The sequence below is a fragment of the Salvia splendens genome, chromosome 21 (assembly GCF_004379255.2).
Source record: "Salvia splendens isolate huo1 chromosome 21, SspV2, whole genome shotgun sequence".
NCBI lineage: Eukaryota > Viridiplantae > Streptophyta > Magnoliopsida > Lamiales > Lamiaceae > Salvia > Salvia splendens.
Genome location: NC_056052.1, coordinates 488786 through 509486, shown reverse-complemented (window position 1 = coordinate 509486; position 20701 = coordinate 488786). Strand labels below are relative to the sequence as shown.

The 20701-nt window shown below is 38.7% G+C and overlaps 2 protein-coding genes across 2 annotated transcripts; both read left to right on the top strand.

Moving 5' to 3' along the window:
- The first annotated feature begins 5881 nt into the window (after nucleotides 1-5881).
- On the top strand, nucleotides 5882-7645 carry LOC121783740 (cytochrome P450 71A6-like). The gene is made up of 2 exons (XM_042181911.1): nucleotides 5882-6809; nucleotides 6978-7645. The coding sequence occupies exons 1-2, from the start codon at nucleotides 5916-5918 to the stop codon at nucleotides 7575-7577; spliced, it is 1494 nt and encodes a 497-aa protein (XP_042037845.1). The 5' UTR covers nucleotides 5882-5915; the 3' UTR covers nucleotides 7578-7645.
- An 11242-nt stretch (nucleotides 7646-18887) lies between these two features.
- Nucleotides 18888-19376, top strand: LOC121784551 (cytochrome P450 71A6-like). The gene is made up of 2 exons (XM_042182712.1): nucleotides 18888-19085; nucleotides 19167-19376. The coding sequence occupies exons 1-2, from the start codon at nucleotides 18888-18890 to the stop codon at nucleotides 19347-19349; spliced, it is 381 nt and encodes a 126-aa protein (XP_042038646.1). The 3' UTR covers nucleotides 19350-19376.
- Nucleotides 19377-20701: the final 1325 nt, after the last annotated feature.

The window sequence follows — 20701 nt, the reverse complement described above, 5'->3', positions numbered from 1 at the left end:
CGTATCGAAAAAATACCAAAAATATCTGATTTTCGGTACACCGCAATTTTCGATAAGGGATCATACCTTACCGATTTATTTCGGTACGGTAACGGTATGAATTTTCATATACCGAGGTATACCGGGGTATACCGAAAATACGGTATATACCTTAATTTTAGGTATATACCGAAAATATGGTATATACCATAATTTTCGGTATATACCGATATCAATATATGCCAAATTATATCAAGTAAATTCATACTATTACCAAACAAATAAATATTTACATGTAGAAATCAAAGCTTGCCTCATTATAGTTGTCGGGTAATCATGTAAATATAAAATCAAATAAAGTCAATTAGGAAAACTTGATATCGTTGAATCAATTAGTTTCAAACAAATATAAGATTTTAGTTATATTAGTTCCAAACAAATATCGTTGAACGTTATGTGATTGCATGGAGTTTAATTGTTTGAGTTTGATTAAATTTCATGTTTTCTAAATATTTTTGAAATTTTATTTTCATTTGTGTTTGTATTTAGAATTATTTACAAAATAATGATATTTTGGTATGTCGTATTGTAGTCCGATATACCGTAAAAATCTGGTATACCGCAAAAGTACGGTATACCGAATTTAGATATGAGATACTGAAAATAAGGTATGGTATCGATATTGAAATTTGTCATACCGAAAATAAGGTATACCGAAGTTCGGTATACCGAAAATTTTGGTAAGGTAAAGGTATGATTTTTCTCATATCGAATTTTCGGTAAGGTATACGATATGATGGTTTCGGTAAGGTATACCGTACCTACCCACCCCTAACCTTAACCCACAATACTATAGACTAGTAAAGGGAAGTAAGGCGCTGCGCCATTCACCTTGAGCCTCCCACCTTGTTGATTGAAGGTGTTGACTTGTTGTTGTTCCACCCAACGGTTGTCCCAAGTGTTGGACATGTTTTGCATGTAGGAGAACATCTCTCCTAGTTGGGAGGAAGTGCCGACATGGAACTCTTCCGAAGGATCCGACCTTCCTCATCGGCGGTTCCTCCTATTGTGGTGGCGGTGGCCTTCTTCTTCTTCTTCTTCTTCTTCTTCTTCTTCTTCTTGCAGCGGTGCCCTACTTCCTCGAGCATGCGAATGCTCTCCGCCCTCGTGGTATTGATCAATGGCGTCGAAGGCGGAGTCCTCCTCCGGGTCGAAGACGGGGTACGCAACGACATGTTTCTCTTCTTAAACTCCCCTTGAATGGGGTTAGCCTCAATGGCTCTCCGGTGAGGGGGGTGTCGAGCTTCCAATTGGCCTTATTGTCCCAAGTGTCGACCTTAGTCAAATATGGGATTGGAACGGGAAAGTGATCCCGCTCCACTTGGAGAAAGAAAGCTTGGACATTTGAGTCGGTCTTCAAAAGCCCCACCGCAAAAAGTACTTCATAGGTGATGAACATCTCACCCATGTCAGGAGTGAAGTCCGTGGTCGGGATGCCAAGGTGTTAGGCCATCGTCGTGATCAAGTCCCCCGCAACAAATAGTACTCCCATCCTTCTTCGAGATGCGGTCGACATAGATGGTGAAGATGATCCCAAAGTTGATCCCCTTCTTATTGAGGAGACTCCACATCACGTCCAATTCGGTTTGGAAGACGCTTCCACCGTTGGTTCGAGCAAACATCAATAAAGTCATTGCCCGGTGGAGTTACCTTAGGACCGGGTTGCGGTTGGAGGAAGACTTGGCATCAGCCGGGATGAAGTCCTCCCCCGCGATAGTCATGGCACCCCAAATATCAGAGTAGTCGTACACCACTTCCTCGACGGGGTTGAGGTTGTAACATTGGAACACCTCGCATAGAGCCTCCATGGAGACGGAATGGTTGCGGTTGCCAAGGCAAAAATTTATCGTCTTAGGGGTGCGGGAACGACGGTTTTTATGCACCTTGAGGGTGCTAAGAAACTCAAGGATGAGTCTCCTACAGGACGGTCACTTCCCTTGGAACATGTGGCTCAAGCCATTCCCGTTCCCGGCGTTGCACAAAGGAAAGCTAATTCCCGTTCCCAGTCACTCTTCAATAATCCCGAATGTGGCGAGAGGAAGCTCGTGAGGGTATCGAGAAGACATCGTGTCTCTAACCGAAACCTTCTTCCACATAGCCTTGTGGTCATCCAACGGAAAGCTAATTCCATAGCTCTTCGCATTTTTGGGCTTTCCTCTTGTTGTCATCTTCCTTACTCTGTCACCTTTTCGATGTTTACAGCTTTTAGGTAGTGCGCTTATTTTGTGTCAGTGGTCACAAATTACTTTTACCTTTCCGTTCTTAGTTTAGTTGATCAAGTCATCTGTTCCTTAGTTTAAATGTCTGTCTAGTATAGCTTGATAAGTTTAGTTTAGTTAGTTGAGCAGTTCATATTCCTTTGTTTAAACTTAACTCACTAAAAAGCGTGGCCGCGGACAACCTCCCAAATGTCTTAAACCCACCGTTGTCTGATCGGAGAACCTTGATCTTCCTCCCCATTTGATTTTCAACTTGAGCTTTCCATTTTAGAAAAATCCCAAGGACTTCATTTTTACTTTTCATGGTGTACACCCAAACTCTTCCGGAAAAATCATCAACAAAAGTGACAACTACCTCCAAGTGACAAAGTCTTGGCAGGTCCCTACACATCTGAGTGCACGTAATCCAGAATTCCCTTTGCATTATGGATTGCAATGCCAAATTTTACTATTCGCTATTTTCCAGAACACAATGCTCGCAAAACTCTAATTTGCAAGACTTCGTACCTTTCAATAATCCTTGCTTGGCGAGAATTTGCAATGATCTCTCACCAGCAAGTCCCAATCGCAAATGCCAAAGCTTCGTCGCCTCTGCATCATTTTTGTTACTCGAAGTTGCAGTTGCTACTGTCCCAACAACTATACTACCTTGGTAGTAATACAAATTGTTCTTGCTCGCGCCTTTCAGCATCACTAATGCTCCTGAAGTTGCTTTAAGAATTTCGTCTCGCATCATCACAACTAGTTCTTTAGATTCTAAGGCCCCCAATGAGATGAGATTCTTCTTCAATTGGGGCACGTACCGCACATCCTTTAAAATTCTAGTGGATTCATCCTGATTTTGTAACTTGATTGAGCTTATCCTTGCTGTCTTACATGGACTGTCATTTCCCATGTAAACAAGGGCCACTATTGAGTTCTCCGAAATCAAAGAACCATTCCCTGACAGGACACATATGATAGGTGCAACCTGAATCCAATATCCACTCGTTTGGATGCGATGTTAAAGGTGAAACCGTCAAAGAACAATCCGACTCCACATCATTTTTGCATTCAGCAACATTTGCATCTTGCGAAGCCTTTTATTTCCTTTTCAACTTTGGGCAGTCTTTCTTCCAATGTTCTTTCTCATAACAGAAAGCACCCTCATCTTTGGCAGCTCGTATTTTTTATTTGGACATTCCTCTTCTCACCTTTGATCAACCTTGTTGACGACCCCTTGCCACTAATGGTTCATCTGTAACTGCTTTGCCTTTCATTTTATCTGTCTTTCGCAATTCATGACCATACAAAGTAGAACATACAGTATCTAAAGACACATTCTCTTTACCGTGGAGTAATGTGGTCTCCAGATGTTCAAATTCATCAATAAGAGACAACAACAACATCAATGCCAGATCCTCATCCTCAAATTTCACATCTAAATTTAGGAGGTCTGCTACTAATTGATTAAACAAAGTAATGTGTTCATTCATAGTGATACCTGACCGGTATTAAGATCGGAACAATCTTTTCTTCATAAGGAGCTTATTCTGACCACTCTTCTTTAGAAATTTGTCCTCCAGTGTCTTCCACAATCTATGTGCAGAAGTCTCATTTTGACAGCATATTTTTGTTTCCTGGACATACACGACCGAATTGTTTCACAAGCTAACCGATTTATGGTACTCCAATCTTTATCATCTACATCTTCTGGTTTCTTTTCTTTAATGACAATGTCAAGATCCTGGTGGAAAATAGAGTCTAGAATCTCCCCCTGCCACATACCAAAATGGCCAGTACTGTCAAATATCTCCACCGTCAATTTCATATTTCACAGTGGAAACCTAAACCACGATGACGAAGAACTTGCCTTGGTTTCTTGATCATTACCCTCCATTACAAACTCAAAATAAATTATTCAATATTACAAACAAACAAAACCAAGGATGAACCTTTGGCTCTGATACCACTAGTTGAGAAAACCAGGTAATTTTCTCTGAAATAGTAAAATGAACCGATTCAGTAATTTTAGAGTTAACTCAATGGAGTCTACTCGATAAAATTACTTCTCCAAATAATTCTCAGGACAGGCTGGTGGTGATATTGTCCCTCTTAAATACCAGACTCCTAACAGAATTTATCAGTCAGTGTATTTATGACAATATAAAAACGCCCAAAAGAACAGTACAAAACACTACTACTAAACTCGCAAATAATATTGAATACAATATCACAACAGAAAAGAAAACTCAAAAATAAATGCGGAACAAAATAAATAATAAAAAAAAGAACACACCGGAACTTTTATAACGGAGTTCGGCCAAATTGCCTACGTCTTCGAGCAGCCTCAATAGAGCCCGCTTATATTTAAATGGAGAAGAGAATGCAATATTTGAGATGATTTAACAAAATGGGAGGAGTGCTCCTTGCAGCCACTCCCCTACTCTTCCTACTACCCACCGATGTGGGATAAGAAATTTGACAAAAAAAAAGTGTCAAAGTTTTCTACAAACTTCAACAAATATAGCGCTTTATTTAGTGTGGATGATGGATAAGAAATAGTTTAAACCATCTGATTTTGACTTTGAAATTTAAAACTAATAATGAATTCTAAGATAGGAGCACTCACAATGCGATGGGGTTTAAAATTCTATAGTATTTTGATTCGTTGAGAAATAAAATAAACTTATTCTCATTTTAGATTCTGGCGGATCGCCTCCTAGCACCTCAACTAGAGTTTATCTTATTCTTCGTCTCACTATAAATCATTGGTGCTATAGTCCGATAGACCAAGGTTCTATCATCTTCCTCCACAGATGGCGCCGGAGTCATTCTCCGAAGTCCCAGAGAAGGCTGCCTCCGTCTCCACCAAAGCTCCCGCTAATCGGAAACCTCCACCAGCTGGGCTATAAAGAATATTAAATTTATAACATTTGTCAGTGTAAGCTAGAAGTTTGGAATTTGAGATGTGGTCTTAAAACATTAGCTAGAAGTTTGGAATTTGAGATGTGGTCTTAAAACATTAGCTAGAGTAATGGTTTACCAACATGCGCTATACGGTACAATTTCCAATGTTTCGTTTAGTATACTTCGATTTTGATTTCTTCTGATGTAATTTTAATTTGGTAATTGGTTATTATGATTGATTAATACCTATAGTCCTATACCAATATTCTACTCCGTATATAACTACTTTTAATTAGTAGTTGGTGGGTGGTGGTTGGTGGGTGTCTGACTGCCCTATCTTATTAGATATGCTTACTTTGATGAATCCAAACGTAGTACCACTACAAGAAAAAGAATGGCTAGGGACGCATCTTTATTCAATTAGAGATGCAGACGCTTTTTTATATTGTTAAATATATCATGGACTCTTCAAAAAGCGTCCTTACGCTGCAAAAGAAATTTTCTAATTTTATTATTTACAATTTTTTATTTGAATTGTTTAATGTATTAATTTGAATCTAATAATTTCATAGTGTGGAAAATGAAACATTGGAACAGTGAATCTCATCCATATATTACAAGGCTAATCCGATTTCGAAAAATATCAAGATATTTTCAGTGGACATACTAATCAAATTATTAATTTCAGTGGACTTTCTAATCGAATGCATCTATAAAACACCCTTTGCCATTTGCTTCTCCTCATACATTAGTCTCTCCAAACCAAAAATGGTTTCACTCTCACATTTCTTGGTTGTGCTAATCTCCACATCTCTCTTCCTCTTCTTCCTCCACAAATGGCGCCGAATTCATTCTCCGGGGTCTAAGAAACGCCTGCCTCCGTCTCCACCAAAGCTCCCGCTAATCGGAAACCTCCACCAGCTGGGCCCACTCCCCCACAGATCCCTCCAGTCACTCTCCCGCCGCTACGGCCCTCTCATGCTGCTCCACTTCGGCACGGTCCCCGTCCTCATCGTCTCCTCGGCCGAGGCTGCGCGTGAGATCATGAAAAACCAGGACCTGATCTTCTCAAACAGGCCCCAACTCAGCATCGCGAGCCGGCTGTTCTACAACAACCGAGACGTGGCGTTCGCACCTTATGGAGAGTACTGGCGGCAGAACCGCAGCATATGCGTGCTTCATCTGCTGAGCAGCAAAAGGGTTCAATCTTATCGCGGCGTGAGGGAGGAAGAGACTTCCCTCATGGTCGACAAGATCAGAAGGTTGTGTGCTTCTTCAAACCCTGTGAACTTGAGCGACGTCATGAGGTCGCTCACGAACGACGTGATTTGCAGAGTGGCGCTGGGGAAGAAGTATGGATTGGGGAGTGATTTCAAGGAGATTTTTGGTGAGTTTGGGGTGCTTCTTGGGATTCTACCTTTGTGGGAGTACATTCCATGGCTGAGATGGATGAGAAGGTTTGATGGTTTGGATAAGAGAGTAGAAAGAGCTGCTAAGAAGATGGATAGGTTTTTGGAGGTTGTGATTCAAGAACATAGGGTTAGGGAGAGGAAAGAGGGAGATGGTGGTGAGCTGGATTTTGTGGACATATTGCTTGATTTTCAGAGAGAGAATGCAAGTCGCAGCCCGATTGAAGATGACACTATCAAAGCCATCGTTTTGGTATGAATACTTTTCTTTTACCATATGTATGTTTTTGTTTTAATTCCTATAGAAATACTTTGATCCGTTGTCTTATATAGTGTCTTAAACCCTGTCTTATATAGTGTCTTAAACCCCAGTATGTTCTTATTATGGCTGCCCCTGCTTGGTTGAATATTTTTATTACAGGATATGTTTGGTGCTGGAACTGATACTACATTTACAGCTCTTGAATGGGCGATGGCGGAGCTCATACGAAATCCAGAAGCCATGAAAACTTTGCAAAATGAAGTGAGAGAAGTAGCTGGAAATAAGGATGAAATTGATGAGCAAGACTTGGAGAAAATGCCTTATCTAAAAGCAGTGTTGAAGGAGAGTCTAAGGTTGCATTCGCCGGTCCCATTATTAGTCCCTCGTGAATTAACTCAAGACACAAGAGTATTGGGCTATGACATCGCATCTGGTATGCGTGTGATGATTAATGTTTGGGCGATTTCTAGGGATCCTTCATTGTGGAAATATCCTGAGGAATTTCGCCCGGAGAGATTCCTTGGAATGGACATAGACTTTAGAGGTCTGCATTTTGAGTTGACTCCGTTTGGGGCAGGCAGGAGGGGTTGCCCTGGTATTACATTCGCGGTGGCGGTGGATGAGCTTGCCTTAGCAAAGTTAGTACACAAGTTCGATTTTAGATTACCTAATGGAGCAAAAATGAAGGAGTTAGATGTTAGTGAATCTAGTGGAATCACAATCCATAAAAATTATCCTTTGCTTGTTGTAGCTACTTAATATGTATTTTATGTAACATAATATGAATATTTTAAAGATCGGACTAGATCAATTGGTTCAACCGTGAACTGACATGTTGCCCAGTCCAATTTAGACACGAAAATTGTCTAATGACCAGCTTGTACAAGAAAATGTGGTATTGCAATTATATTGCATATGCAATTATACAATAATATCCTTGTATTTTTTTTACACACTGCAAGGATTTTAATCTATGCGAAACTCAATCTTAACACAAAACGCAGAATCAAGCGTGCATAGGTCATTGTTAGTTTTTTTTAGACCATTTTAGCTAGAATGACCTAAAATGATTTTAACATTACCTAAAATTCGAATTTTATAAAATTAACTAAAACTGATTAATAATAACGATATAACTTTTTTTAGTTCCAAGTGTAATTTTTATTTTTTGTATGTTTCATAAAAGATTAATTGTTGACACATGATGAATTCCTTGAATATCATAAGAGCATCCGCAGCGGTGAGATTTGTCCGTCCGTGCCAGCGGCAAGGACACCCCTGTCCGCTGCTGCGCTCTTGCCGCTGGCACGGCGCTGCTCTTAGCTAAGAGCACGTCCGTGCCAGCGAGCAGGGCGACGTGTCGTGTTTCTATTGGCGGTTGGCATTTTCGTTTTTTTCTTTTTTTAAAAAAAATCAAAATTAATACAAAAAATTAAAAAATATATATTTTCGGATTCCCAAAAATAAGCCGTTTTATTACTATTTTTAAAAAAAATTTAAAAAAATTAATCCCAAAATCATCTATAAATACACACATTCATCATCCATTTAGACGAAATTCGGCCACTTATGAATTTAATTATGTAATTTTTAATTTTTAGGATTTAAAGTATGTAATTTTTAATTTTTAAGACTTTAATTATGAAATTTTAATTTTTAGGATTTTAATTATGTAATTTTTAATTTTTTTGTAATTTGTAATATTATTCCGGTTATTTTTAATGCATTTTAATATTGTGGAAATGTTTTTATTTAAATTGAATAATAGAATGATGGGACCCTTGAGCATGTCCTTGCGAAAGAGCACGGATGTGGGTGTTGTGCTCTTGCCTAAGACTAGGGAGTAAAAGTGGATCCGGACCCACATCCGTGCTCGTTGGCAAGAGCACGGATGTGGATGCTCTAAGAATCACTTTTATACTCATAAAATATGAATTTACTGCTAACTCCAACCTGTGTCATCGATAGAAATTCGTGCATACTTTTTTCTTTTTTAATTTGAGTACTGCGTATTTGATACGAGCCTCTTTTACTATATTATTTTGTTTAGATCATCTTCTATTATTATTATTTTGTTTAGATATTACAGAGATTTAGCTTATCTTTTCATATTGTATCCACATATATTTATAATATATGTGGAGTCTCTCATAGTACTCGATTAATAAAATCATTATAGTTTGCCCACTTGTGGAGTATCAAGAATCCCGAATTATCTATCGCTGTCGACGAAATTCGTTCTCGCGCTCAGCTCTACCTCCGGAGATCACCGCCGACCCTTCAACGAGGGCGTCGAAATTGTGGTGTTACCGTTTTGAATTTGGACGGAATTCTCGCATTAGGAACAGGAGGCTCTTAACAGTATTGTAAATTTGTAATACTAGTAGTTTTTTGTTACATGAAGTAGTTTTTTATTTGAATTATTTAATATTTTAATTTAAATTTATTTTCTCCAGTCTCTGTTAATTGTCTCATATTTTACAAGAAATTGTTTAACTTTGTGAAAAAAAGTGGGTGGAAAAAAATGTGAGCTCTACTTATTACTATTAGTTTCATAGTATTGTAAGTAGAATAAGAAATAGGAATGTGGGGTCCACTTACTAAAAAAGTATAGGATCTATATATGTGTAATGTCTAAATGAGAAAATATGGCACATTTAATGAGGACCAGAGGGAGTATTAATTTCTATTGGCGCATGGTAAATGAAACATAAATTATTGAACACATAATCTCATCCATATACTCCCTCTGTCCACCATAACTTGTCACTAATATCCTTTTTGGTCGGTTTGCCAAAACATGTCACTCTAATTTTTTACTAGTTTTGGTCGTGCCCATACTTTTCACTAATTGTTTTTCACTTACATTTTAATATAAAACTAATATACTATAAAAGAAGGACTCTCATTCTAAGAACTTTTCAACTTATTTCATTATATTTTTTTAAATCCATGACAAATCAAAGTGTGTCAATTAATGTTAGACGGAAGGAGTATTAAATACAAGAATAATCATATTTCAAATAGCAAGATACAGTGGACTTTCTAATCAAATTAATATTCTCAGTTGACTTTCTCATGAAATCATTATTTTAAACCCATCCATATATTCGTTATGAGAGATTTAATTTTAAACCCATCCATATATTAATTATGAGAGATTTGAAAAAAAAATTAAATTCATTTACCTTTTTGAAATTTGAGATTAAGTTTATTGATATTTTGAATTATAGGCTCGAGACGTGCGAATTTTTTAAAATAAATGATATTTTAGTTTTTTTTTCTTTTTTTTCTTCTTATTATTTATCCTACAACAATTAAGAATTGACCGAAATAGCCCTAAAATTTTTACCACAAATAAATCCGGTAAACTGGGGCAAAAATGAGTTAGTGAATTACACATGCCATAACTGTAAATTGTTTTATTTCAACATTACATGGTTAGCAAATTCTAGTAGATTGAAAATAAGGCATCATGGAGCTAGGAGCGAAACCAAAAGTTGGTAATGTAGTACACCGCCCTTTAATAGGGTCATTTCATTTTTTGCACTAGTTTTAGAAAAATGATACTCCTTGTATTCCATAATAGATGGCATACTTAGAGAATGACACGGGAATTTAGGAGATGTTGTTTTGTGTAATAAGTGGAAAGAAAAAATTAGCATATTTATATTAATGTGAGGGGAACTCTTTCCAAAAAAAGGAAATGTGACATCTTTTGTGGGACAAACTAAAAAGGAAAGTGTGACGTTTATTATGGGACAGAGGGAGTAATAAATAATTAAAATTAATAAAGAGTAAAGTAAGATAAAATAATGTAGAGAAAACTCTTATCTGCATATTCTTTTATTTACTTAACTCTTTATCCACTTTAACTACTTACTAGTATTATTTTTTTAGTATAAGTGCAGAAAATAAAATGCCTCTACTATCGTGAACCAGATGGAATACTACTATAACAACTAGTCATGAGGGAGAGAAAGAGAGCTTCCACACAAATTTCAATGCTCACCTGCAACAGCGCTAAAATTTCGACTTCCTCTTTAGGTGTGATTTTTACCCATGTTCCACACGGCCAGTTGCTGGCAAATCCACGCCCCTTTGGAATTCAAGGATGAAGACAACAAGATTACGAAATGGGAGCCGTCAGATACGAGGAGGGTGGAGCGGCGAAGGGGAAGAGGAGGGTGGAGGGGTGATTTCATATACCCAATGTATCAGAACAGAGGGTGTAAACGATAGGGTGAAAAATATTAAAATTGGGGTAAAAATATTTAGGAGATTTTATTTCATTGTTAAAGATTGCATATCTTGATCCCATATTCTGAAAGTCAACAAATTTAATTTCAAAACATAAAAAGTAAGCGAATTTAATCTCTTTTTCTGAAATCTCTCATTAATTACAAGGCCAATCCTATATATCTCAAAACAAATTATTATTCTAAGTTGACTTTCTCATCAAATTATTATTTAAAGGTCTTAAAGTTGGTAATCGAGAGATGTAGAGAAAGATTGGATAGACATTTGTAAAGATAAAGTGTAGAGAGAATATTTCTTATGTATTTGTTGTTGTGTTTGAACTACTCATCACCCTAGTATTTATAGGGATTTTGAGACTTTTCAACTACACAATTAATGAGACTTGGAACTCTACTTTACTAGGAACTATACAACCTTGAATGTACTCTAGGAACTTCCACTATAATAAATAGTGGGCGGCCACTTATGTCTTGTATTTCCAACACTCCCCCTCAAGTTGAGCAACGGTATCTCCGATACTCAACTTGCTAAGAAATTCTTTGAAAACTTTTGGACTGAGTGCCTTGGTCAGAATATCTGCAAGTTGTTCCTCAGATTGTACGAATGGGAATTCAATAATACCTCCTTCAACTTTTTCTTTGATGAAGTGACGATCAACTTCGACATGTTTTGTTCTGTCATGCTGAACGGGATTATCTGAGATGCTGATAGCTGCTTTGTTGTCACAATAAAGTTGACTTTTCCGAGTAGGTGGAAAGACAATTTCCGTTAACAGCATTCTTAACCATAATATTTCCATCTGGCCACTTCTAATTCCTTGAAATTCATTTTCTACGCTAGATAGGGAAACAACTTTTTGCTTCTTACTCCTCCAGGTGACTAAGTTACCCCCAACAAAGATAAAATATCCTCTAGTGGATTTTCTGTCAACTGGATTGCTTGCCCAATCAGCATCAGCGTATCCATCAATTTCCAAGTCTTCCTTTTTTTTCTAAGAAGACCCCGTAACTGGCTGTCCCCTTAAGATACCTCATTATTCTCATGGCGGCGCCCATATGATCTTCTTGAGGCTAGTGCATGAATTAACTGACAACTCCAACTGCATATGTGATGTCCGGTCTAGTGTGAGAAAGATAGAGAAGTTTTCTTACTAACCATTGATATCTTTCTTGGTTTGTAGGAGCCGCTCCATCCACAATTTTCAATCCATGGTTGGGCACCATTGGAGTTTTGGCGGGCTTGCAGTCCAGTAGACCTGTTTCCGCTAGCATGTCAAGTACATACTTTTTATGTCTTAGAAATATTCCGTATTTTGATCTCAACACTTCAATTCCTAGGAAGTACTTTAAATCTCCCAAGTCCTTCATTTCAAATTCCTTGAAAAGATTCTCTTTCAAGATTTGGATTTCTCCGGCATTATCTCCAGTTATGATCATGTCGTCAACATATATGATTAGACATGTAATTTGTTCGTTCATCTTCTTAAGGAACAACGTGTGATCTGAATGACTCTGTTTGAAACCGTATTTGACCATTGCCTGGCAAAATCTTCCGAACCACACTCTTGGGATTGTTTTAACCCATACAGGGTCTTTCTTAGTCCTTTCCCAGAGTCTTCGTGAAATCTCGGGGGAACCTCCATGTATACTTCCTTATTTTTCTCAAGATCTCCATGTAGAAAAGCATTTGTAACATCAAATTGATACATAGACCATTCCTTACATGCAGCAACAGATAGAAGAGCCCTCACAGTATTTAGTTTGGCCACCGGGGAGAAAGTTTCTTCATTGTCTACTCCATACACTTGAGTATATCCCTTAGCAACCAATCTTGCCTTGTATCTCTTGATTGAACCATCTGCACGTCTTTTTATGGTGAAGATCAAACGACATTCTACTGGTTTCTTTCCTGGAGGTAGAGTGCACTTTTCCCATGCTTCATTTTTTATCAAGTCATCAATCTCTTTCTTCATGGCTTCCCACCAATGTTTGTGCTTCATCGCTATTTCGAAGGACTGTGGAATTTCTTCTTCTTCGTAGAGTGCAGCCTCAAAAGCCCTTGCCGTTTCAGTGAGGTGCCCTTGTGTTAGGTTTGCAACAGAGTATCGAGATTTTCGTCCTTTCCAGTTTGGCGAATATCTTCGGGGAGGAACACCCATCGTGCTTCTCTGGGGTAATTCATAGTGCCCTGTCTTTTGTTCTGTACACAATTCATCTGCATGGCTCATGTCACTGTTAATGGTTTCAGTTGAATTACCAATATCGGGATCTGAAAGAATTACCTCAAGATTCAATGACTGGTCAGATAGCTCGGTAGTGTCCTGAAGCAGCGTGTTCTATTCTAGGGAGTCTGACTGCCCGGCGGTACCGCTAACTTCCTCTGTGAACTTGACAGAATTACTCATGTCGCTGACGAATGATGTGATCAGTAGGGCGGTGTTGGGGAAGAAGTCCGGCACCGAAGAGAGGAATTTCCTTCAAATTATAGCGGAGTTCGAGGAGCTGTTGGGGGTTGTATCTTTGTGGGAGTACAATCCATGGCTGAGATGGACGAGAAGGTTCGATGGTGTCATGTGGATGAGAGGATTGCGAGAGTGGTTAAGGAGATTGATGAGTTTCTTGAGGTTGTGATTCAATTCAAGAGCATAGGGTTAGAGAGAGGAGAGAGAGTGATGTTGGGAAAACCGGGTAATTTTCTCTCAAATAGTGAAATGAACCGATTCAGTAATTTCAGAGTTAACCCAATGGGGTCTACTCGATAAAATTACTTCTCCAAATAAATTCCTTGGAAAGACTGGCGATGACACTGTCCCTCTTAAATACCAGATTTCTAACAGAATTTATCAGTCGGTGTATTTATCACAATATAAAAACACCCAAAAGAACCGTACAAAACACTACTACCAAACCCGCAAATAATATTGAATACAATACCACAACAGAAAATAAACCCAGAAATAAATGCGGAACAAAATAAATAATAAAGAAAGAACACACCCGAAACTTTGATAACGGAGTTCGGCCAAATTGCCTACGTCTCCGAGCACCCTCTGCAGAGCCCGCTTATATTTAGACGGAGAAGAGAATACAATTTTGAGGATGTTTACAAATGGGGCAGGAGAGTTCCTTTTATAGGCAACTCTCCCCCAAACTATCATATCCCCACCGATGTGGGATGAAAAATTTTAACAAACTTCAACAAATCTCCACATTGGCAAAATTTCAAATCCCACCGAACACAAATCTTCTCCACCCAAACAGACGACTCACAGTGCTTTCATATTGGCGCAGTCAAGCGCCAGCTCCAAATCGCAGAATATTAACCAAGTCCAAACAATGTTCAAACTTGGCTCTCGTCACCACCTTGGTCAACATATCTGCATGATTCTCTAAAGTTGGAACCTTTCTTATGACAATTTCCTCTTCTTCGAGAATTTCCCACACAAAATGATAGCGAACATCAATGTGCTTCGTCCTTGCATGAAAGACCTGATTCTTTGCTAAATGAATAGCACTCTGGCTGTCAGAATATACTTCAAGTTGTTTCTGATCAACACCTAATTCTTTCAGCAACCCATGAAGCCAAATTGCCTCCTTCACAGCTTCAGTAATGGCCATGTACTCTGCCTCTGTCGTAGACAAAGCTACCGTTGACTGCAAGGTAGACTTCCAACTAATTGTCGCACTCGCTAAAGTGAACAAATAGCCCGTAGTAGATCTTCGCTTATCCAAATCACCAGCATAGTCGGAATCACAATATCCAACTGCAAAATGACCAAGTGATTTATCATGCTCAAACAACAAACCAATATCTACAGTACCTTTGATATACCGCAGAATCCATTTCACAGTTTGCCAATGACCCTTTCCTGGATCATGCATGTATCTGCTCACAGTACCAACGGCCTGTGAAATGTCTGTTCTTGTACACACCATTGCATACATCAAGCTTCCAACTGCGTTAGCATAGGGAACCTTCGCCATAAATTCTCGCTCATCTTCCGTATTTGGAGATAACTGAGAACTAAGTTTCAAATGGGGAGCAAGTGGGGTACTTACAGGTTTGGAATCATCATTTATACCAAAACGCTGTAGTACTTTGGTCAAATACTGCTTCTGTGTCAGCCAAAGCTTGCCTCCTTCTCTATCTCTTGTTATCTCCATGCCGAGAATCTTCTTGGCTTCCCCCAAATCCTTCATCTCGAACTCTTTACTCAACTGAGCCTTCAATCTGTCAATTTCAACTTGGCTCTTTGATGCTATCAGCATATCATCAACGTATAAGAGTAGGTAGATGTAGGAACCATCTTGAAGTCTGCGCAAATACACAGTGGTCGTATTTGCTTCTTGTGTACATCTGATCCTTCATAAACTTGTCAAACCGTTTGTACCACTGTCTTGAAGACTGCTTCAATCCGTACAACGATTTGTTCAACATGCAAACCAAATTTTCTTTACCAGCAACCTTGAATCCCTCCGGTTGGGTCATATAGATTTCCTCCTTCAGATCACCGTGTAAAAACGCGGTCTTCACATCAAGTTGAGCTAGCTCCAAATTCAACTGCGCTACCAAAGCCAACAAAATTCTAATGGAGGAATGTGTAACAACAGGAGAAAATACCTCATTGTAATCAATTCCCTCCTTCTGGGCGTAGCCTTTAGCTACCAATCTTGCTTTGTAGCGAACATCATCTTTGTTAGGAAATCCCTCTTTCTTTGCAAAAATTCATTTACATCCAATTGCTTTCCTGCCTTTCGGCAATGGCATCAGCTTCCACGTCTTGTTCTTCTGAAGAGATTGCATTTCTTCTTCCAAAGCACCTTTCCAACCATCGCTTTCTGAATTTTTAATAGCTTTCAAAAAAATACATGGAATATCATCAACAACTGGAAGCGCATATGCTACCATATCCGCAAATCGAGCAGGTTTCTTATTTTCCCGCCTCGTTCGCCTGACTGCAATTGGCTCTGATTCCTGTGAAGGTTCTTGGGGTGGAACCTCTTCATCATCTGACTCTTCTTCTTCCATAGGAGAGTCATTTGTGGTGTTCGTAGTTGGGATCACAACTGCTTCTTCGAACTCCACCTGCTTCGGTGTATACTCCACCTGCTGCGAAGTATCACTACTATTTGGATTTACCTTATTCAACATGGAAGATTCATCAAAGGTAACATCCCTACTTACAATCGTCTTCTTAGACTCCAAACACCATAACCGATATCCTTTAACACCAGCACTGAAACCCATAAACAAAGCCTTCTTTGCACGTGGATCCAACTTTGATTCAGTCACATGATAATATGCAATATAACCAAAAATATGCAAAGAATCATAATCAGTTGCAGGTTTACCGGACCATACCTCTAAAGGAGTCTTGCCATCAATGGCAGAACATGGCAAACAATTAACAATGTGTTGAGCGTATGTGATGGCCTCAGCCCAAAATTTTCTGTCTAGCCCAGCATTAGACAGCATACAACGAACTTTCTCCACTAGTGTTCGATTCATACGCTCTGACACTCCATTCTGCTGTGGTGTATTTCTCACTGTGAAGTGCCGAACTATGCCACACTCCTGGCATACATCTTGGAAAGGATCACTCTTGTATTCTCCACCGTTGTCAGATCGGAGAACCTTGATCTTCCTCCCCATCTGATTTTCAACTTGAGTTTTCCATTTCAGAAAAATCCCAAGGACTTCATTTTTGCTCTTCATAGTGTACACCCAAACTTTCCTGGAAAAATCATCAACAAAAGTGACAAAATAGTGTCTACCTCCAAGTGACGGAGTCTTGGCAGGTCCCCACACATCTGAGTGCACGTAATCCAGAATTCCCTTCGTATTATGGATTGCAGTGCCAAATTTCACTCTTCGATGTTTTCCCAGAACACAATGCTCGCAAAACTCTAATTTGCAAGACTTCGTACCTTTCAATAATCCTTGCTTGGCGAGAATTTGCAATGATCTCTCACCAGCATGTCCTAATCGCAAATGCCAAAGATTCGTCGCCTCTGCATCCTTCTTATTACTCGAAGTTGCAGTTGCTACTGTCCCAACAACTGTACTACCTTGATAGTAATACAAATTGTTCTTCCTCACACCTTTCAGCATCACCAATGCTCCTGAAGTTGCTTTAAGAATTCCATCTCGCATCATCACAACTAGGCCTTTAGATTCTAAGGCCCCCAATGAGATGAGATTCTTCTTCAACTGGGGCACGTACCGCACATCCTTCAAAATTCTAGTGGATCCATCCTGATTCCGTAGCTTGATTGAGCCTATCCCGGCTGTCTTACATGGACTGTCATTCCCCATGTAAACAAGTCCGCCATTGAGTTCTTCGAAATCAAAGAACCACTCCCTGATGGGACACATATGATAGGTGCAACCTGAATCCAATATCCACTTGTCTGGATGCGATGTTGAAGGTAAAACCGTCAAAGAACAATCTGACTCCGCATCATTTTTGCATTTAGCAACATTTGCTTCTTGCGAAGCCTTTTCTTTCTTCTTCAACTTTGGACAGTCTTTCTTCCAATGTCCTTTCTCATAACAGAAAGCACACTCATCTTTGGCAACTCGCTTTTTCGATTTGGACCTTCCTCTTCTCTCCTTTGATCAGCCTTGTTGACGACCTCTTGCCACTAATGCTTCATCTGTAACTGCTTTGCCTTTCATTTTATCTGTCTTTCGCAATTCATGACTATACAAAGCAGAACATACAGTATCTAAAGACACATTCTCTTTACCGTGGAGTAATGTAGTCTCCAGATGTTCAAATTCATCAGGTAGAGACGACAACAACATCAATGCCAGATCCTCATCCTCAAATTTCACATCTAAATTTAGCAGGTCTACTACTAATTGGTTAAACAAAGTAATGTGTTCATTCATAGTGGTACCTGATCGGTATTCAAATCGGAACAACCTTTTCTTCATAAGGAGCTTATTCTGACCACTCTTCTTCAGAAATTTGTCCTCCAGTGTCTTCCACAATCTATGTGCAGAAGTCTCATTCTTGACAGCATACTTCTGCTCCCTGGACAGACACGACCGAATTGTTCCACAAGCTAACCGATTTATGGTACTCCAATCTTTATCATCTATATCTTCTGGTTTCTTTTCTTCAATGGCAATGTCAAGACCCTGTTGGAAAAGAGAGTCTAGAACCTCCCCCTGCCACATACCAAAATGGCCAGTACCGTCAAATATCTCCACCGTCAATTTCATATTTGACAGTGGAAACCTCGACCATGATGACGAAGAACTAGCCTTTGTTTCTTGATCATTCCCCGCCATTACAGACTCAAAATAAAGTATTCAATATTACAAACAAACAGAACCAAGGACGAACCTTTGGCTCTGATACCACTTGTTGAGAAAACCGGGTAATTTTCTCTCAAATAGTGAAATGAACCGATTCAGTAATTTCAGAGTTAACCCAATGGGGTCTACTCGATAAAATTACTTCTCCAAATAAATTCCTTGGAAAGACTGGCGAGGACACTGTCCCTCTTAAATACCAGATTCCTAACAGAATTTATCAGTCGGTGTATTTATCACAATATAAAAACACCCAAAAGAACCGTACAAAACACTACTACCAAACCCGCAAATAATATTGAATACAATACCACAACAGAAAATAAACCCAGAAATAAATGCGGAACAAAATAAATAATAAAGAAAGAACACACCCGAAACTTTGATAACGAAGTTCGGCCAAATTGCCTACGTCTCCGAGCACCCTCTGCAGAGCCCGCTTATATTTAGACGGAGAAGAGAATACAATTTTGAGAATGTTTACAAATGGGGCAGGAGAGTTCCTTTTATAGGCAACTCTCCCCCAAACTATCCTATCCCCACCGATGTGGGATGAAAAATTTTAACAAACTTCAACAGGTGATGGTGGTAGAGCAGGATTTTGTTGACATATTGCTTGATTTCCAAAAAGAGAATGAGAGTGGCACTCCTGTGGATGATGACACTATCGAAGCTATCATCTTGGTAACAACATATTCCTTTCATTTGGCTATACATATTCTCTTATACTAATGTGTGTATATATATGATGAATTTTAACGACAGGCCATGTATGCTGGTGGGACCGATACTACATCCACGGCACTTGAGTGGGCGATGGCAGAGCTGATTAGAAATCCAACCATCTTGAAAACACTACAAGATGAAATCAGAGAAGCAGTGGGAAGCAAGGGCGAAATAGAAGAGAGAGACTTGGAGAAAATGTCGTATTTAAAAGCAGTGGCTTAAGAGAGTTTGAGGCTTCACTCACCAATTCCATTCCTAGTCCCTCGTGAATTAACTCAAGACACAAAAGTACTGGGATACAACGTTGCATCTGGCACACGCCTTTTGGTCAACGTTTGGGAGATAGCACGGGATCCATTGTTATGGGAAAAGCCTGAAGAATTTTATCCAGAAAGGTTCCTTAACGTTGCCATAAACTATGGAGGACCGGATTTTGAGTACTCTCCGTTTGGGGCAGGTCGGAGGGGGTGCCTTGGTGTTACATTTGGATTGGCGGTCTACGAGCTGGCTTTGGCTAAGTTGGTGCACAAGATCGACTTCAAATTGCCTAATGGGACAAAAATGGAGGAGCTGGATATGAGTGAGACTTGTAGACTCACAATGCATAAAAAGTATCCTTTACTTGTAATAGCTACTCCACATGCTTGCTAGATTCTTCTATTTTCAGGTAATTACTATAATATTGTCAAAATATTATGCCTTGATTGTTAAAATAATATTGTCAAAACAAATAAATAAACACTTGTTTTTAATACTTTCGGTCTTTTCCCTTGAATTTAATTTAGTAGTCAAGTAGGTACTGAGTACTTATTTTCGATTCACCGTGATAAAAATTGAAAGTTTGGGTAAATTATAGGATTGAGCTTGTTTAGCTAAACTTTTACAAATGTAACTTCGTTTAGTGAAATTGATTTGAGTCAATAGTTACATCTACATTAACTCGCTACAATTGGCGATACAATTAATCAAAAATAAAAACGATAACTAGTGTATAGTGGATCAAAGACTTTTGGTTTGGATATCGCGAGAAATAAATACACAAATAAATACAATGACTTAAAAAGACTCGAAGAATCCGAACAGTTGCTGATAGTAAAAGTTCAATAATAGCGGAGTCATTTTGTCATTTTGGTGCGTTCCATAATAGTGAAGTTATTTTCTTTTTTAACAAAAATCAACATATTTTTTCTCTTTTACTTTAGTCTCTCTTCCTTTATTCTCTCTTCATCTTTCTACTTTTTCATTTCTCACTTTATTATTCATTTACTTGAAAACAATATTTCTTATATCGCGTGCCGAAAGGAAACGTCTCCACTGTTGTGGAATGGAGGAGTAGGAAGTAAAGTCTAAACTATCGATTTTATTTTTTGTTTTCTTCTGGTAGTTATGTTCTCTCAAGTAAGAGCCCTCTCTTATTTTTTTCCGAGTTTCATAGGGATAATTAGTTATTGGACTTAGCTTGAAATGTCAAAACTCCAATAACCAAAATAAATATTTATAACAAATTGGGCTCTATTTTTTACTTTTGTAAGTACATAATTAGATATACAATAAATACACAATAATTTTATAGT

What these genes read in the sequence shown, in the direction of transcription:
- LOC121783740 (XM_042181911.1), top strand. Translation starts at nt 5,916, where the DNA reads ATGGTTTCACTCTCACATTTCTTGGTTGTGCTAATCTCCACATCTCTC. An exon ending in CTATCAAAGCCATCGTTTTG is followed by an intron (nt 6,810 to 6,977) that starts GTATGAATACTT and finishes TTTTTATTACAG; the next exon opens with GATATGTTTGGTGCTGGAAC.
- LOC121784551 (XM_042182712.1), top strand. Translation starts at nt 18,888, where the DNA reads ATGGGGCAGGAGAGTTCCTTTTATAGGCAACTCTCCCCCAAACTATCC. An exon ending in CTATCGAAGCTATCATCTTG is followed by an intron (nt 19,086 to 19,166) that starts GTAACAACATAT and finishes TTTTAACGACAG; the next exon opens with GCCATGTATGCTGGTGGGAC.